General features: G+C 38.9%; 1 protein-coding gene across 4 annotated transcripts in view; it reads right to left on the reverse strand.

Annotated features, from left to right (window-relative positions):
- The window catches only part of dnah5 (dynein, axonemal, heavy chain 5), a 109308-nt gene that overhangs the window by 56671 nt on the left and 35378 nt on the right, over nt 1-17259 (reverse strand). For all 4 annotated transcript variants that reach the window (XM_042423138.1, XM_042423137.1, XM_042423136.1 and 1 more), the window contains 19 exons: nt 16265-16335; nt 15492-15599; nt 15069-15256; nt 13580-13774; nt 12233-12367; nt 11805-11912; nt 11023-11176; nt 10718-10864; nt 9337-9578; nt 8822-8998; nt 8017-8221; nt 7633-7775; nt 5954-6088; nt 5453-5575; nt 5000-5213; nt 4453-4676; nt 2365-2563; nt 2032-2204; nt 1256-1386 (listed from right to left, as the gene is read on the reverse strand). In XM_042423138.1, the coding sequence (XP_042279072.1) occupies nt 1256-1386; nt 2032-2204; nt 2365-2563; nt 4453-4676; nt 5000-5213; nt 5453-5575; nt 5954-6088; nt 7633-7775; nt 8017-8221; nt 8822-8998; nt 9337-9578; nt 10718-10864; nt 11023-11176; nt 11805-11912; nt 12233-12367; nt 13580-13774; nt 15069-15256; nt 15492-15599; nt 16265-16335 (3072 nt within the window). The remainder of the gene's footprint in view (nt 1-1255; nt 1387-2031; nt 2205-2364; nt 2564-4452; nt 4677-4999; nt 5214-5452; nt 5576-5953; nt 6089-7632; nt 7776-8016; nt 8222-8821; nt 8999-9336; nt 9579-10717; nt 10865-11022; nt 11177-11804; nt 11913-12232; nt 12368-13579; nt 13775-15068; nt 15257-15491; nt 15600-16264; nt 16336-17259) is intronic.

Consider the following 17259-nt stretch of genomic DNA (forward strand, 5'->3'; position numbering starts at 1 on the left):
TCTGATTGCAACTTCTGAGCAATGAATGATGAATCTTTCCCAAAATGTCCCAACTGAAACTAGAGAGTATTCATATTCTGCAGAGAGCATGGGCATCTGGAATTAACATTTACGGTATGAATCTGTTTTGTTTGAGCTTTTGTAAAAGTTCTTTGGTGATTAAATTGTTTCAGTGGACTCAGGCTACAACAAAGGATTATTTCCATTAGTGATTAATCTGCCAATTATTTTCTCAATTAATAATTTCATCTAGAAAATGTTATAAATGGTAAAAATAAAGGCCCATTGCAATTTTCTAAAGCCCTTGGAAATGGTCAAATTGTTTGTTAGTCTCACCAACAGTCCGAAATCCCAAAATATTAAGTTTACTATCAAATAAGACAAAAAAGCTGCTTCATTTTCTGTCAATCAACTAATTGATTAATCAAGTAATTGTTCCAGCTCTACAGTGCACCTGCCTACTTAGTTGAATTTCTACCACACAATAAAGGATGGCACTTCATGTTCCAGTCTACTGTGTCTTTAGAATACAGTACAGTGATAACAGGGTGCAGACAGTTAGGATTAGCTTTGCAAAGCCAGCCCACATCTAATGAGATCTGATATTTGTTGTCTGAAAACATCCACTCGAGAATCTATTGAGCCTCGCAGACCCAGCAAACTATAGGAAGTCTTACATGATAAAGTGACTCTGTGCAATTAAATATTATACTAAATATACAATATGTTGTAGATACAATAAAGATGATGAGAAAGAATGATTCTCCAATTAACTACAATATTTATTTCTTGCCCCACATATATTTAGAGCTTATGTTGATTGATGATTAAGAAGAAATGTGATTTTTCCAGAGCAGCTGGAATGTTTCTTTGCTTTGAAAATCAAATAAATGACTGGTGACAGCCCAGCGAGGAGCATTTCTGTAGGACGGTTCATGCTGATGTCAGAGTGAAACAGAGCACTTGTCAACCATTCTTATTACAGCCTACATGAAATGATGACTATCTAAGCAGATACACATGTCTTGCTTGACCACAGTGAGCACACAAACTGTGAGCTGGCAGTACCCAGGGTGAGGGACTTTCTTACTGGCATTCTGCAGTCTTGGTGAGTTTTAGAAGTTGAGGTTAGAAATAAGAGCACGACATGAAGTAAAAAAACATGAAGATATGAGGCGTGCTGAGGTGAGAGTGTATGGATAGGAAATGAGTGCCCTGCGTGCGTGTGTGTGCAGATATCGTATGTGATTAGTACCGTGTGAGAGTGATCTGGAAGATCTTGTATCCAGCAATGAACGAGGCAAGTCTGGTCAGGCTCTGTTTTCCTGAGCCTCCAACACCAACCAACAAGGCATTACCACCGGGAGTCCGGATTATTCTCGACACCTAAACACACGGGACACAGAGTGGTAGGTTTTGTTTGAGTGCAAGCAGGGATGTCTCAAACAAGTTTATTTGGCCCTGATCCCAATTTGAGTCAGACCCAATTTAACACTGGGTGTCTGCCCATAACAGAACATTATGTACACTGTTCTTTGCTTGTAAGAAAGAGAAAGGATAGATAACAGATTTGTTAGTGAAGCCATGTATTTTTCATGTAGAGCCGTGTGGAGCAGCTCTGCAATGCGGAGAAAACACTGTACAGTAAAGAAAAAAATCAGCCTGTAATTGGGTTTATTTTAGCCAATACCAAATCTCTAAAATATACCTGGATCAGCCTCAATATCAATCCTTCGAATTGACTTGGGACATCTTTATGTGCGAGTGCACATCAGCAACCAAACAAGTTAAATGCAAATATCTTGATCATTCAATAAATAGCTGAAGGCTTGAGAAAGAAAAAGGACAATACATTTGTCAGGTGGCTAGAGACACAACTCCAGTGGTTCTGTGGCTACTGGATGCCAGTTGCTTGGTAAAACGTAACACATTGCCTCAAGGCTATACACTGTAATTTACATACTTTAAAAATTATTCTTCTCATTCTTTTACAATGTTTTTGGCTGAATGATAAAGGCATCTATACATTACCTTGACCAGATGTATCATAGCATCCTGAAAGAAGACCATGTCCATGCCAGTACCCCTGATACTCTCATTGTAATGGCTCAGGAACATGTTGAGGCGGTCCTTCAAACTCTCAAATGACTCGATAGGCTCGTACACCTTGGGTAAATCAAAGTCTGAATCTTCTGGCTCCTCACCTGTGATGAAAGCATTTTATATTAAAGTCATCACAATACAAAAGCGACACAGACATGGAAATTACTTGGTAAAGAAATTCCTGTAATTTATTTAGAGGTAACAATGTTTAAATCTTTGACAGAATCTCCCAAATGTGACATCCCGTTGATTGGTCAGTACCTGTAGCCTCAGGTGCGTCTCGTAGAAAGTCGACAAAGTATCTGTCTACTCCATAGTCCACTATGTTCTTGTGCTCCTCGCCAAGCTCCTCCTCTACCAGTTTTGCCAAAGCCTGGTCAAACCACTCCACGTCCTCAGGCATGGTAAATCTGTCAGCTATCACACGTTTACACTCATGCTTCCACAAGGCCAGCAGCACCTGGAAAATTGTGTTTTGTATTATTGTTGTCATTCAAGCTAGTAAAGACACAATCCCTCTGTTGGAGAAAGTCTCTCTTCAGTCAAGTCTTCAGTCAAATGAGTGTTTCAAATTCAAAATTCAGAATCTGCACTATTACATACATACAGAAAGCATGGTCATGATAAATTAAGAGCATTGATTTGGAGGAACAGTTTTATTTTTATTGGAATCATTGTATGATGACGTTTGCTGAGGTAAAAAAAGAGTCACTAGGGTCATGAGGAAAGAAAAGAAATGAGCACAGATCCCACAAACCCTGGGAAAAATACATATTTATTTCTACACTTTTGTATTCTGTTGGAATGGTTTAGTTTATTCTGGCCTTGTCTGCTGTAAACTAAGTCTTCAGTGTTGAGTTGGCAGCCTCAGCAGCAATGTTGAGCATGTTTACCTTGACCTTAAACAGCCTGAGGTATAAGATATATTTCACTGTATTCAATTATTCAGTGGCCACAGACCAACAGGGAGTTGGCCACCTCAGTAAGAATTGAGCTTGCAATGCCAGAATTTTCAGGGGTATTAGATGCTGGAAATGTTCTATCCTGTTCTTCCCCACCAACAAACACTTCTCTTTCCAATATTATAAATATCTTACATCATAATATATCATGTAGTCATAAGCACATAAGCTCTAGTACATAAGTAGGAATTTTGATCATCCCCTATCAGGCTCTCTACACTAGTCTCAATCATATAGAACTCTGCATCACACTACACTACTCCACACTATTTTACTACATTCTTTGCTTATGTGTACATGTGGCACTATATTTTTTAAATAAAAATAACTAAATAATTACTCATGTATAATAATAATAAGAAGAAGAAGAAGAAGAAGAATAATAAGAATAAATTAAATTATATTTTGATAATTAATAATTAAATAAAATTACATTAAACATGTAATATATCAAAAATGTAATTAAAACTGTAATAAAAAAACAAAATTAAGAAATACACGTAAATCAAATAAAATGATATAAAATTTTTAAAAAATTAACATTAAAACAAATTAAATTACTTAGTGCATATTCCAAAGGTAATCCAATGATGGCCATGAAATTAACTCTATTTATTAAATTCATTTCATGATTATTTAATTTAATGAACCAATGTGGATCCAAGGAGTGCATTTTTGGTTTAAGGAATAATTCCGGCAGACAGCTGACATATTTCAAGTTCATCAACACTGGGTACATTTTGGTAACCTACTGGTTCAGACACATGCCACATAACTACCACATTTATGGTTTGATTCCAGCAGCAGAAATTTTTGGATGTTGCTCCCCATCTCACTCCCCTCATTTCTTGCCAGCCCATAAAATGCTTTTATGAAAAAAGTTTTTCTGGTGTGCAATTGGTGGAGAGTTGTGCAAACTGTCATCTACAGTGTTATTGGATTGTTTCGATTTGCTGGTGAGCTGATTTAATTCTTATTCACCTCAGCCATGATCAAAATATGCTTTTAAAAGTTCATTATTGTTATTTTTCCTAAACATTGATGTGATGAGGCATATTACTGTACCTGCAGCACTTAACGGATTATAAGCAGGTCTTAGTGATTTAGGAGTCCTCTGTACTGCCTCTACCATCTGTCAGACTTAGGGACTTCTTTTTGTGCTAAAATGCTTTGTAAATTACTCTTAGACTGAAAACCTAGGAGTCTTAAAGTTTGGACCGACATGCCCCTTATTTTTAGGAGTTTCTCTTGAGGCAGCCAATTAGGACCTACTATTAGTCTTGGGAAGTTTTGTGAATAAGGCCCCAGCAGAAATCTAACCCTGTTACCCAGCTCCCTAATGCCTAAGATTTGGTTAATTAACCCTGTTAAGTGTAACTCTTCTCACCTGGACAGAGTTGACCACCTCAGCGTTGGTATTGAGCATGCCTTGCCAGACCCTGGACAGATCCCTGAGGTTGAAGATGTAGTGGAACTTGGCGGGAGTTGGAAGCATCTTGACCTTCGTCAACTGCCAGAGATGGCGGGTCAAAGACACCAGATGGGACACTGTGATGCGAACCTCACTGACAAAACCACGACGTGCGCAGAAGTGGCCCTCACCAATCACACCTGTGTGAATAGGTCATTGGTGGGGTAGTTGTGAAATTGAAGGTAAGAAAGTGACCAAAGCATTACATGTTATCAAGGGTATCAGTTACAGTTAATTACTGCATGAGTCATAAAAATTAATTTTGCGTCAAGTGGCTACAGTGGCATCTGGTCTGCAAAGTGCAAGAGACACAGCCGTAAGCCAGAGCCAGCATTTATCACTGCTAACCTGTTGTTATCCTCACATCGATAATTATCATTGCAGCAAAAAATACTATCACAGTATTACATTTGTTTCAATACATATATCAATATAGATTCTATGGCAGTGTTATTCAACTCACCAAATATCTTATCTATGGAAGCATTGGAGGGCAGGGTACAGTTAAAGATGGAGAACTGTCTTTTCAGTCTCTGTGGGATGTCATTACGGCCTCCTCCTGGATGGATCATAGCTGCCAGGAACTGAACATCCACAATATTGGTGAACTCTCCTGGTTTCTCCAGATTGAAAAACCCATTCTGCTCCATCAGCTGGCGGACAATCTCATTAGTCACCTATGATGATAAGTTTAAATTAAGAAGTGATTTATTTATTCATGTCAACATTTTCTTTACTATTATTATCAGTAAACTCAATTTAGGTCATTACAGTGTGTAAAACTGTCAAATCTAGTGAATCAATAAATGAATAACACTTGTGTTTCCAAGAGAAAAAGGACAAAACTACAAATGTATTAATAATTGAGATATATACTGAAAATAACAGCATAGTTTAAGTGATTTCATTTAATGACCTGGTCTCCCCACTCGTTGATGACAGGCATGTTGATATCATCGATAAAAATTGACATTTTCTTCCCGGCAGGGGGTCCATAAGTTGTCCCCATCCTCTTATCCACATAGCTCTCAACTGTCCTCTAAAAAAGAAGCAAAGTGAGCAAAGAAAAAAATAAGACAACACATACGGTGAGGATGAAGACGACAAACAACGAGGAAGACAGAAAGAGAGAGGACAGATTTACTAAGATCCACTTGGACATTATCCATCATGACAGCTTAATCAATATGCAGCGTATCCATGTACAGGAAAAAGACAGTGGTTCTTCCTCCAGCCAGCACATTATTAACCAGACCAGACACTGATCAATATTACTTCACAAGTTCATGATAATCTATGACATGTTAACACAGATGTGGAGCATCAACAGTGGGATGAAACTGAAAAAAGAATGAGACAGTGACCTGTTTAACCGCAATTAATTAAGAGGAAAATAATTGGATGGTTTTTGCTTTACCTGGAACATGAGTGGTGTAGTAGCAGAGGAAAAGTTGAGACTCTTTCCCATGTGGGTCTCAGGATCATACTTTGACATGTAGCCCTTGATGATAACAGTCTTGGCTGTTCCTTGTTCTCCAATCAGCAGAACAGCCTAAAATATATATACATTTTTTATTAGTCTTAAATTCATATGAAAATCCCTACCTGGTACAGCCTGTGGTAACAGACTAAATAGGTTAGTTGGATGGGTTATACGAGCCATTTAAGCTGCTGATATCATGACACTTTATCACATCTTGAATTAATGGGTTTCTTTTCAGAGGAGCTTATTACAGTTCATCATGTAGATCCATCAGCTTCTAAAAAGCAAATTAAATTTACCCAGTAAAAATAAATGGAACTGAAGGAGCTTCCGCAATGAAAACGCACTCCCGCAAACCACCTCATTACATACACACCAACATATAGAAGCTACCCACACTTATTAGTGGCATTATGAATCTGAGTGACTCACACATGCATACGCACATAAACACACACACAGTGGAGCTATGATGCATGCCACATGGTGGAGCGTTTGATGGGCTTTTAAGTCGAGTATCGACCACAGTATTTTAATCTGGTCTCTTAGTAGAGCAGCATCCGGCCATACTGCCACATTATCGATTTGGAGTATGTATGTGGTATGATGTGTCTACTCAGCTGTAGCTGGAAGATATGAAACATTGATAATATTAATAAAATAGCACTTTATATAGGATAAAATACACACATACAAAAACAGGTATACATACATACATACATACACACATACATATGCATGATACATAGACAAGAATGATACATGATACATAAACAAGAATTAAAGCAAATTACTAAAATAAACAAAACTAAAAGCAAACAGAGTATTTATAAAAAGGCTAACCTGTAGAAATTTTGATCAGATGATCGGAGTGACTGACAGCTAGAATAGGGGTTCAGCAACTCTGCTATATATGCAGAGGCCAGGCCTTGCAAGGCCTTGTACGTAATTAGAAAAATTTTGAAGTCAATTCTGTGTTTTACTGGAAGCCAATGAATTCAATTGGTGCATTTAAAGAGGGATTACAGTAGTCTAAGCGAGAAAAGATTAAATCATGTACTAGAAGTTCCATGTTTTTGGCTGATAGTATAGGTTTGATTTTTGCAATATTTCTGAAAGAAACAAGACTGCATGAGCTTAGTAACATGAGGTTCAAAGTTCAAAAGTTGATACCAAGATTCTTAGAGGCAGTCTTGTTGTTGCTAGTATAGTGACTGACCTCCTTAGTAAAACAATCAGGGCCAATCACAAGGACCTCAGTTTATATATATCTAAATATCATTATACACTGTATAGAGAGGAGATTAAAGGGGCTCTACCCTTATCAATATCTAAAAGGACCTGTGAAGAGGAACGTGTATATACTAAATGTTCCTCTTCACAGCTCCTTTTAGGTGAAGTTTCACTTGAAACATGAGTCAAACATGAGTTGATAAAATCATACATCATATAAATACATCAAGCAGACACACTGATGTGAAACATTTGTTTTATACTACTGTATGCTGTCAAACTCATTATGAGTGATAATGACATTTTATGAATGTTGCCTTTAATTTTTGACTGCATATGCTTTACATATACTAATACATAAGCATTTTAGCAAACCTTACCTTGCCCTGCTTGGCGATGGTCTGAATTAGGAAGTCTGTTCTGACATTGTCCACATTGGGGACCAAGATGGAGCTGTACTCTGGGGTGAGTTCGGATGGATATACATACTCCTCTACTCTGGTGCTCCAGTGGATCCACTGACCTGGTAGAAAATAAATGTGCATGCATTAACCCTGGTGTAGAGATTAGACAGTGACACTTGTAAGCTGTCTTCCAAGAAATATTTCCATATTTCACTGTATGATTTGATAAATGTACACCTGCTACCAAAATAAAGTACAACATGAGGCATAATGCTTCTGCTTGTCAAGGAGCAGCTTCGATATGCCCTGGCATCTTATCTACAAGTGACAACATCTGTTTATTAATGCATGCATGCATACCATCTGCTGTGACATAGAAGTCAAACATGGTGTCCTCACTGTCGGGAGGAATCTCCGGTAGGTTCAGACGGATACTTTCATTCCATCTGAGCCAGATCTCCATTTTCCTTCGGTCATCCAGTTCAAGTAAAGCTCCAGTGCTCCACATCAGAGCAAATACATACAGCCGCTCCAAGTGCTCTCTAGATAAGTCACCACACTGCTCCTGTAGAGAAACACCCATTTTACATCAATGAGCAACTTTGTAAAAAAAAAAAAGTGAAGACGAGGTCAAACACAAAATAAATCAATATTATTGATATTGTAATGACGGCTACAACTCCAATGACACTAAAAAAGGAGCAAGATTAAAAAATATAATTGATTACTGCTGGTTAATGCCTTTACTTTGCACGCTAATTGCGTGAAGTGGGAATAATTGAGGCTTTTATAACTCCACTGGTGGTGTCATTTTGGCTATTCTGCTGAAATTAAAACACACAATTAGAGCAATTTTTCTTTCTTTTTCCTGTGTGACTGAAAATTGGGCAACATAAGTGTTGAAACTTGAAGTTGTACAAGTACAAAAGTTGAATAAGTATTTGATGGATTACAGATTTGCTAAATCTAACCATTAATTTAAAACTGTTGCTCTAATAAAAATGATCTTATTAGATAATTATTCATAACACCTTCTATTTTAATTCCCCCTTTTCTTTCAGCATTTCATTTTGTCTTGATGGTATGAACCTCTTCATTAAAATATAAGTGCAGTCTGAGTACATTCTGTCCCATGGATGGGAATTCAGAACTATTTTAACCTTACCTTTGGTGGTATGAGTCCCTGCAGCATGTTGATGCACTGCATAATGACAAAGGCCTCTAGCAGGTCCATCTTGAACTCAAGCGATTGTACACTGAAGCGGTAGAGCTCAGGGAAGGAGGAAGAGAAGAGCTCCCTCAGCACATCTGCCTCCTGGGGAGAGCGTTTCTTCAACCACCCCTGAGAACAGCAAGCACATCGTTACATTTGGTTAAGATAACATTAGTTTCTAACAACACAGCATAGTCATTTACAGGTAATGTATGTTCATGTTTGTGCTATTGAGAAAACTGAGGCCCGGTGATTTTTGATTTAGAAGAAGTATGGACAGAGTATCACATCCATGTTAGCCGTCACTGGCATTCAGTAATCAGATACTCAGCTAGGAAACTCACTATATAGTAAAAATGTTATTTAGATGGTACATACTGTAGCATACCATACCATAAGCACCACCATTTTCAAAGTTTGTGTGAAGAAAGAAAAAACAAAATCAGTTTTTCCTTCAGTTTATTCACCTCCAATATAGGGCTCCAGTTGAGCACAGAGGAGCTCATGAACACCATGCCATTGCGAGAGACAGTGGCTGGAGAGGCGTTGTCAATGTTATGTGGTTCAAAAACCACCTTACAGTTGGGTGCCATGGGTATACGGTCTCCATTTGCCAGCGTAAGGGTTCTGTTGTCATCCAAAACTGAGTTTAGGTTCTCGATCCAGATGGCATCGACTGGTCCATCCAGGACTATCCAGATGTGCTCTCCTGGGAGAGAAAACAGGGTTTTTTTTGTTTGTTTACATGAATATGATAGTTAGTTGGCAGGATGAAGAGGCCTCTGAAAATGCATTTAGTGCATAGGCAAGGTGGCACCACAACTCTTACTAAAGTAGATAGAGTTTAACTGCTGTGTCTGCTCAGTAGTAGGGAATTTAAAATGCTGCCTTGCTCATATTGTCTAGTTTTCCAATATAAAAACAATTTCAGGAGTTATAAGACAACCAGAAACAAACACAAGACAGAACTTTGGCTGTCAGGAAAAAACGCACAGTTAAGCTTCAATTCATTAATGGATGTGGCTCATGCTCATGTAAGATTAGTATGCTTGCTTGGTCCGATGAAAATGTTTAATGTTACTCTGTGATCACTGACCTAAATATTGTGGACTCACAGTTTGGGCCAAGTCAAAATAATGAATTACTAATATGACTGTGTTAATGCACATGCGCCATCAGCCGTGTTCCTCCACCGAAGTCATTAAAATACATCATGCTTGAAACGCTGTTGCTACAGATGTTGAATTACAATGTAAGCACAGAAAACTTCAAACTGGAGCTGCAGCCCTTCCGCAACTCTATAGTAGAAATTCTATCTGCTCGAAGCAAAAAGCAGCACAAGTGAACAGTATGAACGGCGAGCAAAGGCAACTTACAAACATACAGAATGCATCCTGCTCAAAGATATGCATAACAGCATGAGAACATATACCGAATACCTCAGATGTATATTTTGACACATAAAAGCAAACACGTGTAATGTATATTCATACCAATGAACGCATACATTTTTAATGAAGTGTGTAGGCTTAGGACTGTGTCGAAAGATAAAACAGCTGTCGGTGCTACTTTGAACTATGGATGCAAGGATGTCCCAAGATATTTAAACTACTCTGCAACATAGTATTATAACTTGGACTGGTTTTCCCAAGTTTGCAAAGAAAAAAAACAAACCTAGATTACCGGACTACTAATGAATCATTTGAGGAATCATTTCTTAACCCAGCAGGGATCTCTCACACATTCTCTCTCTTGCTCTTATGTTAACTAAGCCGAGAGGATGAAGTTAAGAAATAATGTCGGCTCATCTCACTTCCAAGTATAAAACCACTAAGCAACTTTTCTGACCTTTCTTTGCCCTCAGTGTTTTTCTCCAAAGTGTTGAGAAGATGCCATCAGTCCAGTCGTTTGTGGCCACATCCAGTCGGCCAAACATCTGAGGTGCTGTGATGGCTTTGGGGTTCATGCGCATCTCTCTGTGAGGCTGACCACACTCTGGGAGAAGAAAGACATTAACAGAGACATTAGCTTCTACATTTGAAAGCAAATCTAAACTGCCAAATTAAAAACACAAAAAACCACGTCTTATACACTGACCTTAAATGTTGTTCTCAGACACAAGTAAATGTATCTCTTACAAGTCTGTGTCCTACCTGTCATAGCTCGCATCAGTGTGTGTATACAAGTTGTCTTTCCGGCCCCGCTGGGCCCCAGGGCCATCATGCCATGTCGGACCCTCTGGGTCTCAAACAGCTGTATGACCTTCAACTTCCAGGGAGGGTGGCTGATCAGACCTGCATCCTCAACCTGAGAGAGGACAGTCACAGGTATATATACTCTTCAGTTCCTCTATATTTCAAATGTTAAGCATATATGTATTCAAAGTACTATGACATATCCTGGATGATACTGGTTTCCCAAATGCAATGTCTAAGCATCTAGATCAGCTGTTGGTTAGGACAGCATATCGTACTGCTCAGACAGAATCACATACAGGGTTACACACACTTGAAAAAGAAATCAAGCAGACATACAAGTTCAAACATGCATTACTACAAGGATGGAGGCCCATAATGCACCAAAAACACACATGACAACACTGTAATTTATATACAAAACATTTTACTGTACTCTCGCTTTCTATTCTCTCTGAACTGTGTTTGCCAGAGTTACTTACGTTAGGCCCTTGACAAATGATGAATGACACTGTTTTTATCCCTCTGGGTGCTTTACCTTGAGACATTTAAGACTGACATGAAAGATACAGTAGTCTCAGAGTCAGACATTCTACTGCCCGAATTTTCTCAGTGCCTTCATTTCCCTCCTTCTCCCTTGATTTTTACTCCTTGTCTTTCATTTTTTCTGTCTCCTTCCATTTCTTCATCCCTCTGTCCTCTTGCAAACACAGAAAAACTCATCCCTCATTCCCCCCTACCTGTTTGTCGATGGCAGCCTCTAGTTCAGGGTAGCCTGCTTTATCAAGTTGGATGCCTGGGAAGAGGTCCTCAATCAAGCTCAGGAAGAGCGGCTCGTCCTCATCGATCTAACAAACATATACGTAAATGAGCACAAACTGTATATTTGCAAAATCTCACACAAAGCTGCTGAGGATTGGAGAATTGTTAATCTTATCCATCATTACTATTCTGGTCAGTCTGTTGTGATTATTTAGTTTGTAGTTACATTTAAATGGATCATTTACTTTTTTGCTATAATCTTTGATTACTGACTTTGTAGATTTAGTCATTTATTTAACAAGTTAATCAATTTATTCTAATTTCCTGCTCATGAATATTGATCAAAGGGGTTTTTGTAATACTCAATTTTGTTTTGTAATACTCAGATGATTTATTCTAGACTGACCAGTTTAGACAGGTTCATGTCCCTGAGGACCCTCATGACGATGGTGGACTCTGTGTCACTGGGGTTGGCTCGTTTGGCTGCTCCCAGAGTTCGCAGCACTGACAGGATGTTCCGTAGGCCAAAGTCATAGTGAACCTGGACAATCACAGCATTTTAGATTCACTTTGATATCACTTCAGTAATCCTGATGAATGAGTCATAGAGATCGCTACGTTGCGATGCATTCCACTTTAATACTGACTTAAATCTTAGCATTAATTTTTAGAAATGTATAAATAAAAGGACTCATGGAGAAGATGAGCCTCTGCACACTTGGGTCCAATGGAACTATTCAATGACATAGTCAAGCTTTCAACACTACAATTGTGAACTGAATTCCCCATGTGTAAGACAAAGCACAGGTGTGTTATCATAAGCCCTGGGATTCTCTTTTGTCTTTAGACTGAATATGAAGATAGAACCCAGGAATTTAAGCCACAATATCTTGAGTTCCCCTTGGTGGGTGGTTGCAGTATATGTCATGAACCCTGCCCCCTCCATATCAGTTTTCTGTCATTTTAGGTCGTTCTCATCATGCTGATATATGCTCAAATATTCATCTTTCTGATAAATGTTTTATAATTATTATATAATTATTTGATGATATAAAAAAGGTGTGTGGCTCAGCGTAATTTACAGATTGACAGTCGCTCTCAAAACTCTGTCCGATGAGCCAGAGGAGCAATCTTCTTCGCATTTTGTTCAGTAAGTTGGTCATTTTTGTCAGCTAACTCATGTTAGCTAGCTTGATAATCTAAACCTACTGTAAAAACTATAGCCCAGTCGTGTAACAGTCAGTTGTTCATGAATTTAATTTTGAGTTGGCCTGACAATACTCAAAAAATATTCAACCCACAAAAGCGTTTTTTAATGTAAAAATTAAAATTATCAGCCAGTGGAGAACTACTGTGCTTAAAACACTCAAAATTAAACTAAACATTTGTCATAATGATGTTTAGAAGCTGAGATTTAAGTACAGGTCATTCGAACTCCTGTTTTATTACTGCATTATGGATATGTTTTAATGAGAGCCCAACCATTGGCACACACCTCTGTCAGGTTTAAGGTTAAGTAACCAAAAGCTTGGCTTTATCATTAAATACTTCTATTGGAACTCATATATAGTAGAAAAGGTGGTAGGTTACCAAAGCCTGTGGTGAGATATTAAAATGACTGAATTAGTCTGATAACAAACCAGCAAAATCGCAAAATATATATTTTACAATGATGTGAAACTAAAAAGAGACAGTGTATTGGCCTGTTAGTGTATTATGTATTCTCAGATCTTAGATCTCTTGCTTTTTTAACCTGTTTGGAGAGTTGCTCCTCACACAGCTTGTAGAGAGTGAAGAACTTGCGGGCCAGCTCCATATTGTCTATGAATCCACAGCTGGCCAGTTTTACCCTGATGATAATTTGACGGTCAGGAACCATCATGGCCACAGAACGAAAGTTGATCTTTAGGTTCTCAGGAAGTTCCTGGCGTCCTGCGTAACCTGGGTTCTGATTATCCAGGAAAAGAAAAAATGCTGTTTTGAATAAGGTGAAAATAGGAAAACCTTAAATTTAATGGAGAAGGTGTAAATATAATATTGCATAATATAGTATTAATATTTAGACCTCAGATTATACTTATACACATGTTGTACATGCATGTTGGATGTACAGGTAATCAAATGTTTATACAATTTAAAACATATATTTCAATCTCAATCCAAACTCTTCTCCTGTATGGTCCCTCAGTGGTGGAATGAGTCACTAAACTCTACTTTCTCAAAAAAAGAACAATTGTCATTTGCTCGGCACTTATACATTCCTTCATACACCTGCAAGCCTTGCGGTACTGTGTCAGATGAAATGTGGAACTGAGTCTTGAGGCACTTACTCTCGTAGGCTTTTCTTTGATCTACTGTAGCATGGATTATACTTCATTTGTAAATTGCTTTGGACAAAAGCATCTGCCAAATGAATAAATGTATATATATGTGCACTGCTTTCCCCCTCCATTATTAGATTTTTTTCTCTCTCTCTGTATTTACTCATAATGACTTACACAAAAAAATACACTGAGACTTCAGTTAATACTGGAACATCATTAGAGTTCATAGCATGCACTACCCTTCAGCTAGTTAAATCCCTATGGACACAGCACAGGCACCCCTCTCCATGGAGCCTGCCTTTGATTATCGTCTCTGTACACACGTGTTTGCACACACACATGCACACACACATACACACACGAAAAGGGTAAAAAATAAAAATGAAAAAGAATGATCTCTGACCCTTCTCACCACATGGGAGAATGATTCCACTTTTCTCTGTTGAGAAAAGTAATGACTTGCCTTGGGATAGCAACTGTGCCAAGGAGATAAAGTGATCCAACTATGTATTACTGTACGAAGAGCATAATAAGTTTAATAAGAGCCGACCCTCATGTTTAAAATTGTACAAACTTGCCTTTAAAATAATCATTCAATCATTCTTTGACAGGCGCTTGCCCGCTATTGGTATTTAGCATACTACCTCCCCCCCATTTCTCTATATAAGGAAAGCTCTGTTGGAGCGGTGCAGCAGTGGACTAAGCTGTCACTCTTTGCAAAGAGGACCGTGATGGTAAAAATGTAGAAAAACTTCACTGCTAGTGAAATGCAAACAATAGTTTCAGAAGTTGAAGCCAGAAAAGGCAGATTTAGCTGGTAAACATGTCATTGGCACAACCATTGAAGACTTCATCAGAATATCATGAATGGCAGTTTTTATCTAAACTTTGCAACAAAGGTACTGTTGTGTCACTGACCATAGTCAGGAAGATGCCAAATTCCGGATTCATATCCACATTGTCTCCATCAGTAAAGATAAAGTTTTTGCGTCGTTCCTTCTTGCAGGTGAGCACGATGGCGATCTGCTGGGCCGCGACCGACAGAACCGGGAGGTCAATGCGGTTGAACTCATCGAAACAGCCCCACGAACCAGACTGAGCCAGACCTGGAAATCACACAAATGCAACTTTAGGTCACACTGTTGCAAATTTTTTTAAACACACAACTCTAAAATATTCAATAGTCATAAAAAAAGACATTATCTGTGGTCTTCATCACCCAGCTCAAATCCCTCAACCTGTGCACAAAAATTCTTTGGGCCCTATCCTCTACCTTTTCTGATGCCACTTTAATAGCAAAAGCATAAAAGCACCAGTTTGCTTTGTGATTCAGTCTCTCACCTTTGAATATTCGTCCGAGGCCTCTGAAGTCCATCTGGTCAGAACAGTTAAAGACCACAACATACTTTCCCAGACAGCGACCCATGTCTTTTGTAGTCTCCGTCTTACCTAAAAACGAAGGTAAACGGAGGTTCATGAATTTGTAGACTGACAGAAAACCAGACTCATTCTCCCTCCTACTAAACTAACTCTTTAATCCAGTGGTTTCCATTCCACATTTTTGGCTTTTGAGCCCTTAAAATGAAGCAGTGTCAACTTGCCGACCCCTCTTCAAAGGGTGCATATGTCTATGGCTTATGAGCAGTTCCAAAAAAAGAGAAATTATGCCCTGTAAATGTTTCTAAATGTTTAATTAGAGAGGAAAAATCTGAACAGATGAACATAACACTTTGTACCTGAACAATGTTTAGGTTCTTTTTAGCCCATTCAGTGATATCACTTTCACAAACATTTAGATTTATCTTGGGACTCCCTTAAAGACCCTCAGGTTAGGGATCTCAATACAATATGAGACAAGACCACTGATAAAAGAAAATCAAATGCAATCAATGTATTTCTTTCTCACTATTCCTCTTCTTCACGTCACTATAGCTTACTACTGCCACACTGGTGTGATGTTCTACATGCAAAACCCAATTGTTCAGTTCTATCACCTATCAATTAATATACTATTAGTGTTATGTCTATAGTCCTGTCTAAGCAACTTTCCAAAACTGGATAAAATGAGTATTTCATAGACACATCAAGGTATTTCTTTTAGGTGTCAGTCTTACCTGTTCCTGCAGGACCAGCAGGGGCTCCACCCATACTCATACAGAGAGCCTGGGCTAGGGTGATGTAGCACCTGAGCAAAAAAGAAAGACACACACACACACAATTTAATTTCACGGGCATAAATAAGGTTGAGAATTTGCTTCCTCACGTAGGAGTTTCAATTTTCCCTCACATTCAATTTATCACGCATTCAAGCTAATGTGATATGATCCTCCACAGGGAGACTGAAGGTCAGGCACAGCTAGAGAGCACTGCCCCTGGAGCCGGTAGGGATTCAGTGTCTTGCTCAAGGACACTTCAGCAGAGAGAGTGACTTACACTGGGACCTGACCCTGGCCCTCTGGGCCTTCAGAGAATGTAGAATAAATCTGACCACTGCTGTTTCTCCAAAAGCAATCCTCTTCTAATCATCATCGTCCCTTTTGCATCCATTATCAGTTCCAGTTTTACTCAGAGAATATGAAAGAGAAAAACTAAAGACAGTGGGTGAAGAAAAGCAGCAGACCACATACTAACTGAAGAGAGGGAGGGAATCGGATTGTGTTTCAGGCAGGGAAAGAAGGCGGTAAGGAAATCAGGGCTGTCTTGACGCCTTCGGCCATAAGGCCAGCATGCCACTTCTTTGGAGAGTTGCTGTCTGATGTCTGCTGCTAGCTCCCTCCCTGCTGCTGTCTCTTCTCATCTCTTTCTCCTTGTCTCTCCTCATCCTTTTTCCCTCTGTCTCTTCTCATATTTCTCTTCACATGTCAGCGATGTCTGACACTGGCTGTTGGTGGACTTCTGCCCCCCCCTTTCCCTCTGAGTCTCATTCTCTTCCTCTCTTTGTGTCAGTCATATCTTCTGTCAGTGACAGGAGGTGATGAGTTGAAGCAGAGTAATTATACGCACATCACGTAGGTGCAAGGCTATCAGAAGACAGCATCAATGAAAAAAGGTTACGCCTGCATACTTACTACAAGTGCTTGGCCAGTGCAAGTGTTTCTACTCCTCCTCT

This window comes from Thunnus maccoyii, chromosome 10, assembly GCF_910596095.1.
Source record: "Thunnus maccoyii chromosome 10, fThuMac1.1, whole genome shotgun sequence".
In the NCBI taxonomy this organism is placed as follows: domain Eukaryota; kingdom Metazoa; phylum Chordata; class Actinopteri; order Scombriformes; family Scombridae; genus Thunnus; species Thunnus maccoyii.